The sequence below is a fragment of the Danaus plexippus genome, assembly GCF_018135715.1.
Source record: "Danaus plexippus chromosome 29 unlocalized genomic scaffold, MEX_DaPlex mxdp_36, whole genome shotgun sequence".
NCBI classification, from domain to species: Eukaryota; Metazoa; Arthropoda; class Insecta; order Lepidoptera; family Nymphalidae; genus Danaus; species Danaus plexippus.
Window position 1 is genome coordinate 959,258 of NW_026869857.1, and position 17,636 is coordinate 976,893.

Genomic DNA, 17,636 nt, shown 5'->3' on the forward strand with positions numbered 1-17,636 from the left:
AATGAACAAATGGAATTCTAAACGAAGAGTCAAGAGCATGTGAATCTGACAGTTGTCGTGACATAATTTGTTATATATGAAAATAAATAAATTCAATGCAGAATAATGGTTATATGATTGTTAGAGACACATTTAGTTCTTTTTATTTTTTGTTCTGATACAACTTCACTATTGGAAGTAGTCTTAATAATTCAAAAGTCCACTGTTCTAGAACCTTGGTCTGAAGGCTAACAAAAGCTACGTTTCGTTCTAGTTAATGTAATGAGTCATTATCGTCTACATGATCATTCTAAATACGCTCACAGTACTCATTCAAATTGCGTTCATAGTTTTTATGACACTGTTGTCTATGAACATAATAAAATACTTCACGGGTGTCGGTAAGATGGTGATGGTAGCCCCAGCCCTTTTCGTTAACCATGGCGGAGGTCCGATGCCTTTGCTTGGGGAAAAAGATCATTTAGGACTCACCAAGTTCCTAAGAGACGAAGTGAAGAAACATGTAAACCTTAAGGAAATTAAAGCGATAGTGCTTGTGACCGCACATTGGGAAGAAAGTGAGGTAACGATATCGTCGGGAGATCGCCACGAACTTTATTTCGACTACTACGGCTTTCCTCCAGAGACTTACAAGTACAAGTATGACGCCCCCGGTGATCCTGAACTCGCGAAACGAATTCAGACCGCACTGAAAAAGGCTGGCATACATTCTAAGTTGGATCCCAAAAGAGGTTGGGACCATGGAGTTTTTGTTCCAATGCTTTTGATAAATCCAGCAGCTGACATACCAATAATACAAATATCCGTGCTCTCGAACCAGGATCCCGAAGAGCATTACAACATTGGCCAAGTATTGAAACAGTTCCGCAAAGAAGGTATCGCTATATTTGGCTCGGGAATGTCTTATCACAATATGAGAGAGTTCTTCTATGGACGTAACGCTGGCAGGGTTGTTAACGAGGAGTTTGATGAGTTTTTGAATGATGCTTGTACATCAGGGAACAGCGTGAGAAAGGAGAAGTTGTTGTTGTGGGACCAGCAACCGGGAGCGAGGGAGGCTCATCCGACACGAGCCGCAGAACATTTGATGCCGCTGATAGTTATCGCTGGTGCTGGAGGGGATGGACCCGGTGAAAGGATCTTCAACTGGGACATGAGCGGAACGTTTAGACTAAGTGGATTCATATGGAAAAATGACTGAGATTCGTTATTAACTATTTAAATGGCCGTCTTGATATTTTGTAAGAATTTAGACGCTTACATTCAAGAAATAAGTGCAAATTTATTTAATTCGCAAAGAAAGTTAAGATATTTATTATTTAAGATGAAGAGAATGGAAAATTTAATTGACTTTTTCTGATCAAAAATGCTTAAACAATACAAAAATATTATAAATTAGTATCGGTTAGTGAAAATTTCTGTTCAAATCTGATTAATTATAACATATAGACATTTGTGATCAGACAAATGATGATCGCCCGGAACTTACTATGCTACTGTCAGTGTGTTGGTGATTGTCTATCCGCTCATTGTTTTCGATGTAACCGAGACACAGATTTTAGACTATATGGGACCACTATAAAATATTGTTTTTGTTAAAATATATTTAGTCTTAAAATAATGCAGTTTCATTTGTATATATATATATATATATATATATAATTAGTTGAAATCTTAAGCCCTGGATAGTCAACGGATAAATTAAATTATTTTTTTCAATTGTCACTCAAAAAGTTATTAATTGAAAAATAACAACTTTAAATCTGTTTTACGACATTTACACTAATTTTGAGATATTCCTGATATTAGTTTTATATATAACACATAAATTACATTTTGCTTTATGATAGGGACTTGTGCTGGCCGATGTGTCTGATTGTGGCCGAGCCCTCGGATCTGATCAATTCTTGGGAACGGTTGAAATATCTCATTGGCGTGGGGTCCAAGGTGAGCCATTGGCTAGTAGTGGACCTAAATCTAGATTGTCTCGCTGGGAACCAACACACACGCTGGTCGTGTGCTGGGATGGAAAACCTTCCGTCCTTGCCAGTGATATACAAAAAAATCGGCTTCTAATTTAACTTTAGGGGTAGGATTAGTTACTATATGAAACTGTTAAGATATGTAATAATTTTTGAAGTGAAACTTCTTACGCAACTTACAATGAGGTTGCGTTAAAAGTTTATCGCTCGGGGGAGGGGCTCATAAAAAGAGACAGAGCGAGAGGGAATGCGGGCAATCAATTGTGACTTGTAAGTAACGTTAATAAAGTTTGGCTTAAATAAACACTAAAAAATCCTTAAAAGTCAATTTCCACCCCTTCTTGTTTTCATTCCAACATTACGCAGTTTCACTTCTTCCGCGCGGACGGACTCCACGCACAATTAATTTCTTATTTATTATGTCCCTTAAAACAAACTTACGTAATACATACACGATACAGTTTGTATTTTTGTAAATCTTCCAAAATATTACTTTAATGCGTTTTAAAGCAGAAAATGTCACAATAACGTCACTATGTGTGTAGCGGTTATCGTGAATTGTGTGTTCTGTGTAGTTCCCGCGGGAATTTTAATTTATATTCTGCATAGTGCCGTGACACGGGCCTTATTTGGCGCTATACATCTGTCAACATTTTTAATCACATTGTTTTTTAAGGACGCGCAGACGAGGTCGTAGGTCAAAACCGGTTATTAGTATTGTTGAAATTACTTTTGATTAATGAGTTCTCTATAACCAGTAAAATAAACTAATTATTATTTTTTTGAATAATTAATTGAGGATAACAATTAGTGTTCCAAACCTCAAGGCCGGATGTAACTAGCATTATGTTATTGTGTTTTAAGATTTATAAGAATAGTTTATAATACAGATAATAGCTAGGTCACTCAAATTTTCAAAGTTATTGAACAATTGTCTTGATCTATTTTTCACTTGTAACAACCTTCTATGCAGTATTAGAATTGTTATCAAGTACTTTATAGTCACTCCATCACTAAGGACTTGGTAAAAGCCTTTTTTTTAATAAGGCCTTCATCCGTGCAAAAGACGTGCACACTATATTCTGCCAGTGTCGTGTATGGTAAAAGCCTAAAAGGTTGCCATGAAAAGACTTACCACAGACAGCGGAAAAACGTCACCGAACACAGAGATATATGTTGTTGTGGAATACAGGGCCATATCAGAATATATGAAAAAAGGTAAACGATTTTAGCAGGCGTGACCGTCGAAGCACAGGGTTATTATATCAATAAATATAAATTAAAATGTCTGTTCCTAACTTTAATAAAAGCTTCCCTATAGGCATATGAAACTATATACTATATTTATATCAATCTGCTATTTTTAAAAACTTTCTTTTTGCTTAATGTTCCGGTTAATCTCTGGAACAATAGTATCGATTTTTATAGCAACCTCACTCGCAGGTAGTTAATTACATAAGGAAAATTTGTCTACTCCTTTACCGACTAGAAAACGGAGGGAGGTCTCAATTGAACGAAATGCTTGGTCACCTATTTCTCCTTGAATTAGTGATTTCCAAATATTTTTTATTAGAGTTATTATTGTATTGCCGTAAGATAGCTAATTGCAATTAATTCATATCAAATTACCGTTTAAGAATAACATGTGCCTAGAATTACAAATAGTTTCCTTTTAATTACCAATTTTGCATCAAACCTCATAACTTTATCTTACTACATTTAGTCTTCGACATCTTTAATAAAAAAAAAAACTGTCACAGATTGAAATACAAATAAAACAAAAATTTCTATTTAAATAAATAACTTTTATATTTTACACAACACACAGGCAAAGGACAGCATTTTAGAGACATCACTGAAAAAAAAAATTATATTAAAAATTCTAATTTAATATTTAATTTGTTTTTTTTGTGGGTCCGATTTTCATTTTATTAGTAAAGTATTGATCGACAAACGAAATACCACATTCATATATATATTTAAGCATAGATTAAAAATATTTCACTTTAAAAGTTATTGAAGGCCAGGTTTTGGATTTAGAGTTCCAGCGGATTACATCGGCGTGGTGTTGCACGATGACAAAACAATCAAAGATACAAATTTTTAAATTGCATATTATTGTAGATATTAGGAGTTATATACCTAAACATATGTCAAGTTTTTTAATTACAAATACAAAGCTTTATATATATAAACACACCTTTCTATGTTACTGTTAAAGACATTCATTTCGTGTATATACAATATTTTTTTGTCAAATTATACAAATAATATAATTTTTATATCAAAAAATAATTTCAAGAGACTTAATATACTATGGCGTATTTCTGGCATGATTATTCTTAGCTTAAGCCTTAAGGCACGAATACTACAATAGTAGCTATAAAGGAAGAGCTTCAATAGCTTACAAAGACAAAGCAATAGAATTTACTTAAACGAAACTCACAAAACATCAGTACGAGCAGGATCGGCGTCTCATCTTGTACCGCCTATCACAGTAGCGACATCTCTTGAACGAGCCAGACCGTGAACGACAACGCCATTGGTAACTGAACGATCAAAATGGCGAATTACAAACAAAATAAAATTAACTAATACTCCGACAAAGCATTGTATAAAGCTGTGGAATAATCATTAATGCCAAAAAATAATATTATAAAGTATTTGATATAATTGTCAATTTTCACTGGAATTTTCGAAGTGTCAAAAACCAGGCGGTAATAAAAATTAAACTTATGAACTAATGTATGCTTAAGACAGTTTCAAGGCTTTATATAAAGTGCTTATAACTGTCAGTAAGCTGATAATAAATTTACTACTGATACTAAAAATAACTTTTCAAAATTTGATTATAATAAACGTAATAAAAAACAGACAGGTTCATTTATTAAAATTAATATTAAATCTGTAGATCAGCCATTTCTGTCAAATTATTTTTTTTTTCTCATTTCGTCCTTTTGGACAGGCTAAGATCTTAGACCATTCTGCCTAGTCATTGGTATCAAATGTTTTTTTTACCGTCCTCTACGTCTGCATCTAGAACGTCGATGGCTGCGTCTCCTACAGCCGGATCTGATGCTGTACCGTCTGTCGCCGGATCGGCAACGTTTAAATCTGCCCTGTTTGGTGCGGCAACGACTGTAATTCATAGTGTTTAATTTTATTTACGTCTAAAATATGAATTTCATTAAAAACAAATATGTCACCTTAATGGTTCTGCCTTGAATATTTTTATATGATTTATAATTATTAAATGTCAATACTACCTGTGTATTATTTATTGTGTGTACTCACGTTTTGCACATTCTGAAATTCAAGTACGTGTTATTCAGAGCTTAATCATTGATTAAATTTAAAATATGTATATATATATATATAATCATACTTTCGTTTCCGTCGACATCGCGCCATTATGTCTGGAAAAACCAATTAATTTCAAAATGCATACATAAACACGACTAATATTATTAATAACATACCTTATTATTTAAATCCTATTTTCACGAACATTTATATGTATTTCTGTATATTTAACACTCACATCTGTAAATTTCTATAAAAAAAAAATATATACGAAATAACAAAGGCTTAAGGAATCTACACAGCTACATCTGAATCATTGTCACGCGTGCATTCCATTTTCAAATTCCCGTCAAATATTTTTTCCATTTTGACACATGTCATAAAAACTCCTTGGACGAAAGTTGGAGGTTGAGGTTTATTAAAAGAGAAAAAAAAAAACAATTTTATTTTGCGAGGCTATAATATATTATATCACAATGCGCTCATTGGTTGTTATTGCTTGAAGTTTATCTTGTAGCCCTTGGACTCCGGGTCCTGTTCCAGTTTGAAGTTTTCCGTGGACAGGCCGAATGGCTTGAGGATCATGTTGCCCAGGTCTTTTAGCTTTCCGAGCATCTCCGTTTTGAGTTTTTCGTTCCTCTCTTCTATTAACGGCGGCAGGCGGATGATGGCCGCGTGCGCCTCCTTGTGCGACGGGTCGAGTTCTAGAATCTTCTTGTAGTCAGCCAGACACTCGTCCAGCTTGTCTGTGGCCTCGTAGGACTGAGCTCGCCTGGAAGCATGGACGTTTAAATTTTATTATTTTAGACTATTATCCACTATCATCTTTCTGTGACTGGCTCGACAGCTTCGAAATTGTTTGTCAGAGAAAATCTTATTATTAGATACCTATATATTAAATGTATGTTTGTCTCTGTCAAAACCTAAGTAAACAATTTTCTACCGAACATTACAATCTAACTCCCCTCTCCTACAAATAACACGCTTATTGTTTGAACATTACTAAAATTATAGTTGTCAATGTTTGCGACGATGTGTGGAGGTTTGTTGCGACTTCAAGCAAAAACTACTGAACTTATTCTGATAAGACTTTACAGAGACGTAGCTTGGATATCAGAATGGGACATAGGCTGTAATTTATTTTAATTAAACGTAGTTCCTACGGGATCACGTGACTCGTGTTCCGAATACAGTCACGTGATATAAATCACTACCTTATAAATTAGTCCAATACTCTACGTCTCTCCAAGTAAATTGTGAAATTCAAGAGAACGTGAAAAAGCTCGTCGGTAGTAAAAATCGCTCAACAACATTACTCATACAATGACATTAAGTTTTCAAGCACATATATATATATATATATACATCATCATCATCATCATCAGCCTATCGGAGCCCGCCGGTGATCAAAGGCCTCTTCTCACATGGAGAAGGTTAGAGCATTAATCACCACGCTTGCTTGAGACGGATTGGCGATTTCAATCTTATAATTTGAATAAAGACCAGGTTTCCTCACGATGTTTTCCCTCACCGTCCGTCAGTGGTGTCTGAATACTCTTAGAAAGTACATATGACTTGGAAGAGATCACATCGGTACTTGCCAGGTTTCGAACCCGCGCCCTCAAGATAAGCTGTGGACCCTGATTTATTACTGACACAGACAATAGATGGCGCTGATAGCCAGTTAATATATTATATTTAGGAACAAATTAAAATGTGGGCGCACTAACCCTTATACTGTTTTGTGGTTTCGTGGGCACATTAATATATACATACACCGATCTCTATTTACCTGTAATAGGCCTTAAGGTATGTATCGTCGAGCTCCACGGCCCTGGTGCAGTCTTTGATCGCCTGCTTGTACCTCTCCAACTTCATCTTTGAGGCGCTCCTGTTGCAGTACAGTATGGCACGCTGTGTTGTGTATTGTAGGGGACATATACGGAGGGCTGGAAATAATGGACAGACATATATATATAAGGGATACCACAAATATATGACCCATCTTGATGAGGAAGCATAGGGTGGAGAATTGAAATCTGGTAGGAAATTTCTTCCACCGAGTAGAGGTCAGATAAGCACAGAGTTAACGAAATTCCTGATTTTAAAATATAACTCTTACATGCTTCAAATTTGCTCCGATAATGATCGTGGGAGGAGTGTTAACGAAGAAAATTTTTGAATTCCAGTATTTTATGCCACATAAGGGATAATAGTTAGAATATTTACCTAAATACATATATGTTGATTCTTTAATATATAAGCAAGACATACACATATATATATATATATATATATATATAATTTAAGGAACAAAGCATTACTATACAAAGACAGTCCCTTTACATATTTTAATATAAATATTACCTTCATATGACAAATAAACATTCAAGATATACTGATTTACTTGGTTATTATTGTTACTCAATAATGAAAGTAAATATGTTTGAAAAACTGAAAACTATCTGTTTGGTGTGATTACGCTTACTTAGGTAAAGTGTGTGTGGGCTTGAAATTACCTTCAGTATATTTCTCTATGCTCCTATCAAAGTCTCCGACCTTGAATGCTTCGTTGCCTGCCCTCTTCAACTCCTCGGCGATCACCTGCCGTTCAGCTTTCTCGTCTTCTGTTAAATTCATTTCAGCATCTTTGAGAGATGTCTCATCTATTGAGTCTGAATCGCTTTCTTTGTCGCTATCTTCATATTTACTGTCTATCTCCGTCTCGTCATTGAAAGTATTACTTGCTGAGAAGAAAATGTGAAAAATATATTTTATTTTTTCTGTTACGATAAACAAATATCTGATAAACAGTTACCTAAAAGGTCTAGGCTTGTTATAAATAATAGGTAAATTTAAATTTAAAAATTTAAAGCGTGACATATTTTGTACTCGCGACTGTCGAGTGAGAAAGAGCGAAATATATTGAGTCAGTTTTAAATTAGAAATTTAATTTGGTAAATTGTAACGAGGTGTGGTTAACCGTAAACCCCTATATGCTGACCTGATGGAACATCTTTACTTGATTTATCTTTGGATGAAGTCTTTTCATCTCCAGAGGCGTCTGGTTTCACAACAAAATCACCTTCGCCGGTTTTTAGAGACATTTCTAGATCTTTAGTTAAATCTTCGATGACTTCTTCGTTTGAAATATTGCTGGTTTTTAGCCTCTCTGACATTTTTACCTATTATCTAAGCTAATAACTGTTATACATAAATCGTATATTAAATGAAGATTAAATGCGAGAATCAATTTGTGAATCAAATATTACTTCACCGTAAAATGATTTAAATCTTATTACTTATGTTAGTTTTAACCATTGTTTTGACGTATTTGACGTCCCATGATAAAGAATTATAACAATGATATGACAAATCAAAAGTCGCACCGATATCCGTTTAAAATAAATCTATATAAACCAAAATAAATATTTATTTTTTATATTTTATAAAATATAATCATACCATACAGTAGCTTTTTTAACAAAAAATTTTTCTTAATTTATATTGCTTTTCTTTCATAAAAATAATATTAAATTTTTTTAACTGCAAATATTGCTTTCTTATTAATTTTTCATACTATTATATTCTTTTATTAAACATATCATGTAACTTATTATTTTTGTTGCTTTCCATATCACATAATATTTATCGTCGTTACAGATATGTCATTGTCATTTTACGTGAAACTGAATAACCTAACTTTGCAACATTTACATTACAACGAATGTCGAAAAAAATCATTGTGATCCAGGGTCAGTTATTATCGAATATTCAGACGATATCGTAATTTGAACACCGTAAGTGTGAGTTCTGTGACATTAAATATAATCAAAATGTTTTATAGAAATATAATAAAAACTATAGGAACAAGAACTTCTAAGTTATGTAAATATAACGGTATTTGTAATATATTCGGCAATTATAAAAGCATTATGCCGTTATCAACAACAAGATTGGCGCTAAAGGATGAAAAGTAAGTACAATACAAGTACATTTATACTGGTATAACGCACTCGAAACCAATCTAGACAACAGTCTGATTTCTGTACAAATAACTTTAATAACCTCTTTCTGGCTTCATATACCTAAATTAAAATATATTTCGTCTTTATAACGGTGACATAAGTAAGTTACATTTACACCTTTATATGATCTGGCGTAGATAAAAAATTATAAATGTAAATTACAGTTACAAATTATTTAAAAATTCGTTTTGCAAGTGCTTGGTGAAAATTCGTCCGGTTTGTGGTGAAGAATATTCAAGTACTGTTGAACCGAGCCACCACAATTTTTGCTGTTTAAACTGGATCATAGCTATTTTTAACGGACTGCAAAGAGGAGGAGGTTTTAATAGTTTAAATTTGTTAAAGCGATAACTGGTTGAAAAAAACTTTAAGACTAATTTGTAGGAAAATAGAAAAAATCACAGAGCTATTTTAATAATTTTTAATACCATTCTTTATTACAATAAAATAATATACTTGTTATTCGTAAATGAGATTTAATTTATCCGAGTGAGTGATTTAGCTCACGATGAGCGAGTTATTTTAAACAATTTTTTGTTTAAAGAAGATAATATTATAAATTCTTATCGATTCTGTCAGAATTTTATTTTATATCATTTTTGTTTCTGTTTCAAAACTAACATGTCGGCTGGCTGGTCACAAAGCCAGTTTATCTAAACTCGTATTAAAATTGTGAGTGCTTTCATAAATTTCACCAAATATATATATATATATATATATATATTTGTGAACTAAGATCCACAAAATACAATTCATATATGATAAGTATGGTTAGTATACTAGTTTTTGACCGCGGTTTCGTCTGAAACGATTCTCGTATTGGTATCGTGGAGAAATTGAATTTGCGTTTGACTTAAATTTAACGCGTCCTGACATAGAATACAACTGTGACCTCTCATTACGTCGCAAAACTCTTACGTGTATCTATTTTTATGTTGAAGTTATATCCGAATGAGTTTATTACTTTTCGCGTGATCTAGTAACATGCATCGCTAAATAAAATTTAAATGTTCTAGTCCCTGTGTCACATTAATTTTGACAATATTCTCCGATCACTGTGCTCTTCACAGCTCGGTTGCTAGACTATGCACTAGGCTTTCTTTTGAACGTAATTTTTTTTTACAAGAATCTTTTTAACTGTATTAAATGAAATCTACGTGTTTATTTTATTATTTGCGTCAGTATTTTTTCTACGGCTCTTGTTGTTAACGTAAATTTTTTTTTTGTTTCACAATCTGAATACATCGTCAGACGAAGTGAAGCCGTGGCTGAAAGCTAGTTTATACTTAAGCTATAAACGTGTTTTGTAATACTGAGTGATTATAATACGATTATTGAAGTGTCATTATCTAAACTAAATTTACCTTTGTGATAAGAAACATTATCAGCTATTAATCTGAATTTTCTCTAACAACTGTTCTGTTCCCTCAAATCTCAGGAACTATTTATCGGAATCAGATAAATGTTTTTTTGTTGCAAAAGTACATTAAATGAGAAAAGTTATATATAAAGTTATTCTGTCATGACACTTATGAGAGGAGTATTCAATATTCATGAAAAATTTATCTAGGTTTGACAAATATCCTTATATATTACACGGACGAAGTTGCGTTCTGAAACTAGTTTTAATAGTTTCGTATTAATGATTTTTATTATATGTTTATTTATTAACAATTGTATGTGGTATATAATCGTAAGAAATTTATCTTTATAAGTACATAGACATTGCATTAAAATATTATATTATGTACCTTAATACGAGTGATTTCTATACTCACACACCTACAGTATCAAGGTTTTCGGATATTATTTTGGATTCACTCGGACGCTAAAAGTTTAGTTTGAATGCATAAATAAATACTCTACGCCGATTATATTATACGATAAATTATGGGACGCCATTAATTCTGATCTGTGACAGATTTTTACTTAAATACTCAATATATGCACATAAGATATTGAAACAACGATAGCAAGATATTTTTTTGTAGAACATAACAAGATCGGGAGACATGATAAGGATTTAGTAATGAACAAACGGACCCGGGGCTGAAATGTAGGTAGAAAAAATGGCAGGTAGAAATATATGTATTTATTTGACATCTAGCTGTTGCCCGCGGCTCCTTCCGCGTGTTGGTCGCTTTAAAACATAACCATATATATGTCAAACTTAAAATTGACCATGACTTCTTTTTCCCTTAACCGACTTTGACGAAACAAAGTTTTGACGATGCTCCTAATTGTATGTAATCCAACTGTGAAAGCCGCGTTCAAATCCGTTGAATAGTTTTGAAGTTATATCGTACTGGACAGACAGACAGACAAAAATTCCAAAATTTTTTTTTGGTTTCTATGACTCTTCTTTAATCGCCTCCTGTCAGTTTTTTTGGAAAAACATTTAATGTACAGACACTCGATTTTTTACTGTCCTATTATATGTATATGATGACAATAGTTACAGATGTTGTCGTCCCAAGAATTTAAATAATTTTAGACGATTCAAAATGTCACCATTTCCACCGTTAAGATCTCGACAAACCTTTGGACATGCAAATAATATTCTAAGCCTAAAACTGATTTTTTTTTTTCTAAATTTTAAGGGAAATTATAACATTTGTAATATAATATTAATTATAATTGCCGTTTGAGTGAAACGAAGTGATAACGAGTATTTGAAAAAGTTTCGAGTAACTAAATACGGAGCGTTGGCGTTTGTTACGAGCGTTTTTCATTTGTTAATCGTGACATCGTATTAAAATAGGCTATTGAGTAAGATGAATCGCTTCAAATTAATTAAATTATTCATGCATACGTAAAGTTGTAACGTGTAGTAAGCGTACTAACACCGTTGGTAGGATATTTGTGACGGGCATTATAAATTATAAAAAGATATTTTAATGTTATTGGAAAGTCAAAATACGTCGACATGATATGAGACCCAATTACATATCTGTTGTTGAAAAAATTTACAAAAAATTAATTGTGCGTGGAGTCCCTCCGCGCGGAAGTTAAACTTCGTAATGTTGGCATGAAAACAGGAAGGGGTAGGAATTGATTTTTAAGGATTTTTATGTGTTTCCTTAAGACAAACTGTATTAACATTACTTGTAGTGACATTTTTTTGCCCGCATGGGTTCGAGCGCCACGCGTTCCCTTTCTTTTTATCCCCTCTCCCCCCACATTAGCGTTGAAAGTCTAACGCAACCCTAATGAGATCTAAGACTTTCGCGAGTTTTATTCATTTAAATGAAACTAATATTTTTCGGATATACTACGAGTGTTCTTATTTTTTGTTAAAACTACTTACTCCCGACGTTTTGGTTAGTTTTCAGCAACCGTGATCACGAGCAGACGAGATGATTGAGATTTCGTTAATATGAAATCCGAAAAATATTAGTTTTATTTACGGCAACTTTGTTGGAAGTCCCATAAGAAGTTTCACTTCAAAAATAACAATAGCTGTACTAACTTTATTACTCGTTATATTTTTATCTACTTTACTTACAAAGAAATTAAAGTACTAAAATATTTGTGCACTTAGAATTCCACTTTCTAATTCCTCAACCAGTATAAGGACACAACGGCTCATTTGTTATAAAGACGTCGAATTATATATGGTTAGCAACAGGTTCGATTACCGCTTGTTAATAATTTTAATTAAAAACATAACTAAATAAATGTCATTTAATCTATATAATAATATTTAAAAAAAAATTTCATGTATTTTTTTTTGTCAGGGTGAAGGTAGTTTTCAATTTGTATGACGGCCGTCGCCTGGAGACCGAAGGTAAGGTTGGTGACACACTGCTGGACGTGGTGGTCAATAACGACCTGGACATTGACGGGTACGGAGCTTGTGAGGGTACTCTGACATGTTCCACTTGTCACGTGGTGCTCAAACAGCCCGACTATGACAGGTGATCATTATGAATACATAGCAGAATTTTTAAACGCGCTTCCTTCACACAGCGCGCGAGAATATAATTACAACAAATAAAAACGTTGATAATGGCAAAAATATTAGAGGGTTCCAGTGCGAATGAAGCCTTAGCGTAAAATAAGATTATAGAATTGTTTTTTTTTTTAATTGGCACTTACTGAATGTCTTCTTAATACTCAATACTGATAGTATGGAGTTTTTCATTCACATATATCACGTGTTAATAACACAGTGTACACTCAAAACTTTACGTGTTTAGTTAAAACAAACAAATAGTATTCTTAATTTAAATCCAATTTCCAGGTTACCAGAAGAAGCGGGTGATGAGGAACGCGACATGTTAGACCTGGCGTACGGTTTGACGGATACGTCTAGGTTAGGGTGTCAGATTACATTGACCAAAGACCTGGACGGCCTGGAAGTAGATGTACCTGAAAGCGTCAACGACGCCAGGAGTTGACAGGCAATAATAAAACGGGTCTGCATCTGGAAACTGAACAGATATGAGACCAGGATTTTGACCTGGTACACCTGGAACTTTAATCTAAGCATAACTCACGATAAATTTGATTTTTAAATAATAATAACTATATGAAGTAAGGTCCACTTTTCATTCATTACTTAAAATTGATAACATGAATTAAAAACTCGAAACTATAAGTTTGGTGTGATGCAGACCCGTAGTAAAGCCGGTAGCTCAATTTAATGACCCATCAAAAGTATTGATTAATATATATATATATATATAAATCCTTATACAGCAGCTGATATAGGTATAAGATAATTTATTAGCAATAATATATATTGGAACATAATATAATGTTACATAGGTATTTTTTTTAAATAATCGTTATGAAACCTTTTTTCCGACGCGGACCCTGTATAGTCTGTGAAATCTGTTTGTAGATAAGACGTTATATTTTTATAAGATTTCTATCCGTAAATAAATGTCTATAATGCATAATATCCTCTATTTATTATAAAGCACCTTTTTTTTTTGACCTCACATTTTCATACAAAATTAATTACAATAGAAATAAGATGGTATCTAGATTGGCTGTTTGATTTGATGTAGAATAAAAAAATGTTCAAATATTTTTTTTTTAATAACTAAATGCGGCCTCTTTGTAAGAGAACTCCCTAGTTATGTATATGATATTGAAAACCTGCATTCTTGAATATTTCTCATGTCGAGTAGAATGGAGACAGACTGGTTGGCATAGAGCCGACTCTATGATCTCTATGGTCAGTTAAATACTAGAATTATTTATTGTTAATTATATAAGATATTTTAAAAAACTATACCTCAAGACTTATAATGTATAGAGCTGATGTTTCTGTCATGTTCGTACAAGTGTATCCTTAGTATCAGTTTGCTGTTAGACTGAATACCGATAGTTTTGATTTTATTTATTCTATGGTGATTTTATGTGTAATATTCCAGGAATATTTTCCTCTTCCAGCATTCCAGGAATAATGGAGTCACCAGGGCTCACATAATTCATATTTTTCTATACACTCTATGAGCCAGCCGATGGGCAGGGCTTTGAAATGTGACATATTATACATCGGCTCGTACATGTTCTTAAATATAATGAAATGAGAGCATTCAACCAACTTTCCGCCCTTCTTAGCGTGATACGGAACCACCTTCTCTTCATCAGGAATCAATTCTGGATTCGGAACTCTCCTCAGAACTACACCACCAGCATCCATGATTAATTTCGTTAAAATGGCCTTTGTTAGTACAATAGTCTTGGATATCTCATACTTTGTGTTGAAGTTGTGCAAGTAAATGTGGCAGCCGTTGAAAATACCGGGCAGTTGCTTGTATTTGTTGTATCTAGAGTTTCTCGGACCGTTATATGATTTGTTACCGACCCCAATGACTTCATAACTTTTGAACGGCATCAATTTCTCTTCTGTAGACTTGAGTATCCATTGGGCTGATATTATCCATACGGAACTCACAATCCCCTGAAGTACATCCAAGCTTGAGTTACAGACACCGTCATCCTCATCGACCAAAAGGTGAGTAACTTTTTTTGAAAATTTCGCCTCAACATGCAAATTAGAATGATGTTTCGATAGGGATTTCAGTTTATTGTGAACTGTACGGAATTGAGAGACGCAGAAGACCTGAATATCTTCGGAGTCCAATTCCGTATACAAGTCTGATAAGTAACTGATATTGACGCCCTGCGTTTGTATCACATTTTCTGAGGCATCTTCTAAAATCTTCTTCATATCATTGCTTGCTAGATTCAATGGAGTTTCCCCTTTACAGTTCCTAGAATTGACATCTGCACCATGCTTTACCAACTCTTCGGCTATTTCTCTGTGATTATATCTCACCGCTTCGTGTAACGGAGTCTCGTTTCCTTGGCCTGGTACATCAATCAGAGTGTTATACTGTAATAAAGCACTAACTATATCGAGACGGCCATTTTGAACGGCTTCATGTAAAGGAGTCCATCCTGCGTTGTCCTTAGTATTTGGGTTGGCGCCTTGTTTTAATAAGTCTATAGCAGATTCAACCTTCCCCAGACGGCAAGCTACATGTAAAGCCGTCTCTCCCTTGTTATTTCTTTTTTCAATGCCCGTATTTATTTTCGAACTCGCTGTGGACAGTAATGTAGTGTTCACATTATCACCTTTGCTCTCTTGTTTCTTCGACTTCGCTGATTTCTCAGGTGTATATATATGAGAGGTCTTAGAGTTACTTTTGTTTTCTTTATCACTCGCTCCTACAGCCTTTTTAACTCGCTTCTTGTTCGTACCGTTAGAACTCCCCGCATTCGATACTTGTAAGGCGGATTTCACTCGGAAACTCTCAAATATGTTTCCCAACTCTCTTGCTGATTCTATACAACTCTCTAAACGGTCATCTGTAAATGTTGTGCATCCCGTAATCGGTATATCGCATGTGGGACATCTGTGTAAATTTTCGAAGTGTACCGCACATATAATATGAAAACACGTACTCAAAGTAATAGGTCTCTTGCATAGTTCTGAACAAACTCCGCAGGTGTAGTCACTTTGGACAGCATCCAATGCTTTGAGGAACCTATTGAGCTTTTCATTGGACATTTTAAAGTTTTCTAAATAAACAAAACTTGTTAACAAACCGCGAAATCCGTTTTCAAATGTCACAAGGGAACTATCAAAACTGACATTTGTATTGTTTATGGCCATTTAAATATTTGCATTTACATATTTATAAATATATAGAATTATCCATGTAGGGAATTAATCTTTTAAGGATTTGTAATTGTAGCGAAAAAGCTGCATAAATAGAAAATTAATAAATAAATAAATCCGTAAAAATAAAAAATTGAATAAAAGTACAATTTTGGATGGAGACATTTATAATATATGCAAATTATTGTCGCAGAAACTAGATGCCTGCATCAATTAATAACCTTACTTATAATAACACAAATATGATTAAGTGAGAAAACATAAATATTAGGGTTTACATAAACATAGCTGCCACGTTGAAGCATGCAAATACAGCCTTTAGAAGTTACAACGACACCGCGCAGTAGGTTACTGTGCCAATTTAATTGTTGTAATTATTATAAAAACTGCCTAAGTTAAAATTATTTGTTGTGTGATTGATAAAGCAAATTGAGAGCAATTTTCTTATCAAAAAAATGTATAAAAAATGAATATTTTTCAATGTATATACTTGTAAAGTTTTCAGTAATTATAAATCAAGTAATTATTTTAGAAGTGGAGCAATTACTGATTCTGTTAGAACATTTAAGGAGCAATTTTATAAGATATAAATAGTAAAAAAAATTCCGCGCTATACGTGATCACATCTCGTCTGCCCGTGATCGCGGTTGCTGAAAAGTAACCGAAACGTCGGGAGTATGTAGTTTTTTACAAAAATAAATCACGCGTAGTTTATCCGAAAAATACTAGTATCATTTAAACATTAAAGTATGTCAAACATAACAGATACGTTATACTATATGTTACAAACATGCTTAAAGTCTGAAAAATATTAATTTAAATGACTAGACAAATAACAAAGGACATTTTTGAATGAGTAAAATTACTATTGGTACATGGTGATTTCATCATATCAGCCTCGCGTAGCGCCTTTTATTTCACTCCCTGCCCCCTAACCCTCAATCTGCATCTGGATGTAACGCGACAGGTGATAGACGGACGTAACGTTTCCATGTGATGTACATAATAAGAGATTCGTTTCAATTCTTAAAATATTTTCTTAATACATGCAATTAAGACATATAATATGAAATATTGCTAATTTAATTTTATGGATATTTTTACGCAAAGATAATAATAATATATCAAAGCCTTATTAAGAGAAATGGCGATGTACCCATGACACCATAATTTATGTTAAGA

General features: G+C 33.4%; 5 protein-coding genes across 5 annotated transcripts; 2 read left to right on the forward strand and 3 right to left on the reverse strand.

Moving 5' to 3' along the window:
* Positions 1–38: 38 nt before the first annotated feature.
* LOC116777053 (uncharacterized) lies at positions 39–1,621 on the forward strand. Its single transcript, XM_061528939.1, has one exon. The coding sequence runs from the start codon at positions 281–283 to the stop codon at positions 1,199–1,201; it is 921 nt and encodes a 306-aa protein (XP_061384923.1). The 5' UTR covers positions 39–280; the 3' UTR covers positions 1,202–1,621.
* A 2,145-nt stretch (positions 1,622–3,766) lies between these two features.
* Positions 3,767–5,600, reverse strand: LOC116777054 (protamine-2-like). The gene is made up of 5 exons (XM_061529074.1): positions 5,462–5,600; positions 5,368–5,398; positions 5,277–5,288; positions 5,001–5,120; positions 3,767–4,531 (listed from the first exon to the last, which is right to left on the reverse strand). Exons 2-5 carry the CDS (start codon positions 5,391–5,393, stop codon positions 4,435–4,437), a joined length of 255 nt encoding a protein of 84 aa, XP_061385058.1. The 5' UTR covers positions 5,394–5,398; positions 5,462–5,600; the 3' UTR covers positions 3,767–4,434.
* Positions 5,601–5,726: 126 nt separating this feature from the next.
* On the reverse strand, positions 5,727–8,642 carry LOC116776978 (tetratricopeptide repeat protein 1). Its single transcript, XM_032670300.2, has 4 exons — positions 8,290–8,642; positions 7,805–8,032; positions 7,078–7,234; positions 5,727–6,057 (listed from the first exon to the last, which is right to left on the reverse strand). Exons 1-4 carry the CDS (start codon positions 8,462–8,464, stop codon positions 5,778–5,780), a joined length of 840 nt encoding a protein of 279 aa, XP_032526191.2. The 5' UTR covers positions 8,465–8,642; the 3' UTR covers positions 5,727–5,777.
* Positions 8,643–8,956: 314 nt separating this feature from the next.
* LOC116776857 (adrenodoxin) lies at positions 8,957–14,217 on the forward strand. Its single transcript, XM_032670131.2, has 3 exons — positions 8,957–9,261; positions 13,051–13,230; positions 13,557–14,217. The coding sequence occupies exons 1-3, from the start codon at positions 9,122–9,124 to the stop codon at positions 13,711–13,713; spliced, it is 477 nt and encodes a 158-aa protein (XP_032526022.2). The 5' UTR covers positions 8,957–9,121; the 3' UTR covers positions 13,714–14,217.
* LOC116776856 (BRCA1-associated RING domain protein 1-like) lies at positions 13,782–16,410 on the reverse strand. Its single transcript, XM_032670130.2, has one exon. It carries the CDS (start codon positions 16,341–16,343, stop codon positions 14,736–14,738), a length of 1,608 nt encoding a protein of 535 aa, XP_032526021.2. The 5' UTR covers positions 16,344–16,410; the 3' UTR covers positions 13,782–14,735.
* Positions 16,411–17,636: the final 1,226 nt, after the last annotated feature.

Excerpts from the sequence above, each read along its gene's own strand:
- LOC116777053 (XM_061528939.1), top strand. The coding sequence starts at position 281 with ATGATCATTCTAAATACGCTCACAGTACTCATTCAAATTGCGTTCATA.
- LOC116777054 (XM_061529074.1), bottom strand. The coding sequence starts at position 5,393 with ATGGCGCGATGTCGACGGAAACGAAA. Across the intron at positions 4,532-5,000 it reads AGATGCAGACGTAGAGGACG|TTACCAATGGCGTTGTCGTT; the intron begins GTAAAAAAAACA and ends TTGATCGTTCAG.
- LOC116776978 (XM_032670300.2), bottom strand. The coding sequence starts at position 8,464 with ATGTCAGAGAGGCTAAAAACCAGCAATATTTCAAACGAAGAAGTCATC. Across the intron at positions 8,033-8,289 it reads AAGTAAAGATGTTCCATCAG|CAAGTAATACTTTCAATGAC; the intron begins GTCAGCATATAG and ends TTTTCTTCTCAG. Across the intron at positions 7,235-7,804 it reads CATAGAGAAATATACTGAAG|CCCTCCGTATATGTCCCCTA; the intron begins GTAATTTCAAGC and ends CATTATTTCCAG.
- LOC116776857 (XM_032670131.2), top strand. The coding sequence starts at position 9,122 with ATGTTTTATAGAAATATAATAAAAACTATAGGAACAAGAACTTCTAAG. Across the intron at positions 9,262-13,050 it reads TTGGCGCTAAAGGATGAAAA|GGTGAAGGTAGTTTTCAATT; the intron begins GTAAGTACAATA and ends TTTTTTTGTCAG. Across the intron at positions 13,231-13,556 it reads AAACAGCCCGACTATGACAG|GTTACCAGAAGAAGCGGGTG; the intron begins GTGATCATTATG and ends TCCAATTTCCAG.
- LOC116776856 (XM_032670130.2), bottom strand. The coding sequence starts at position 16,343 with ATGTCCAATGAAAAGCTCAATAGGTTCCTCAAAGCATTGGATGCTGTC.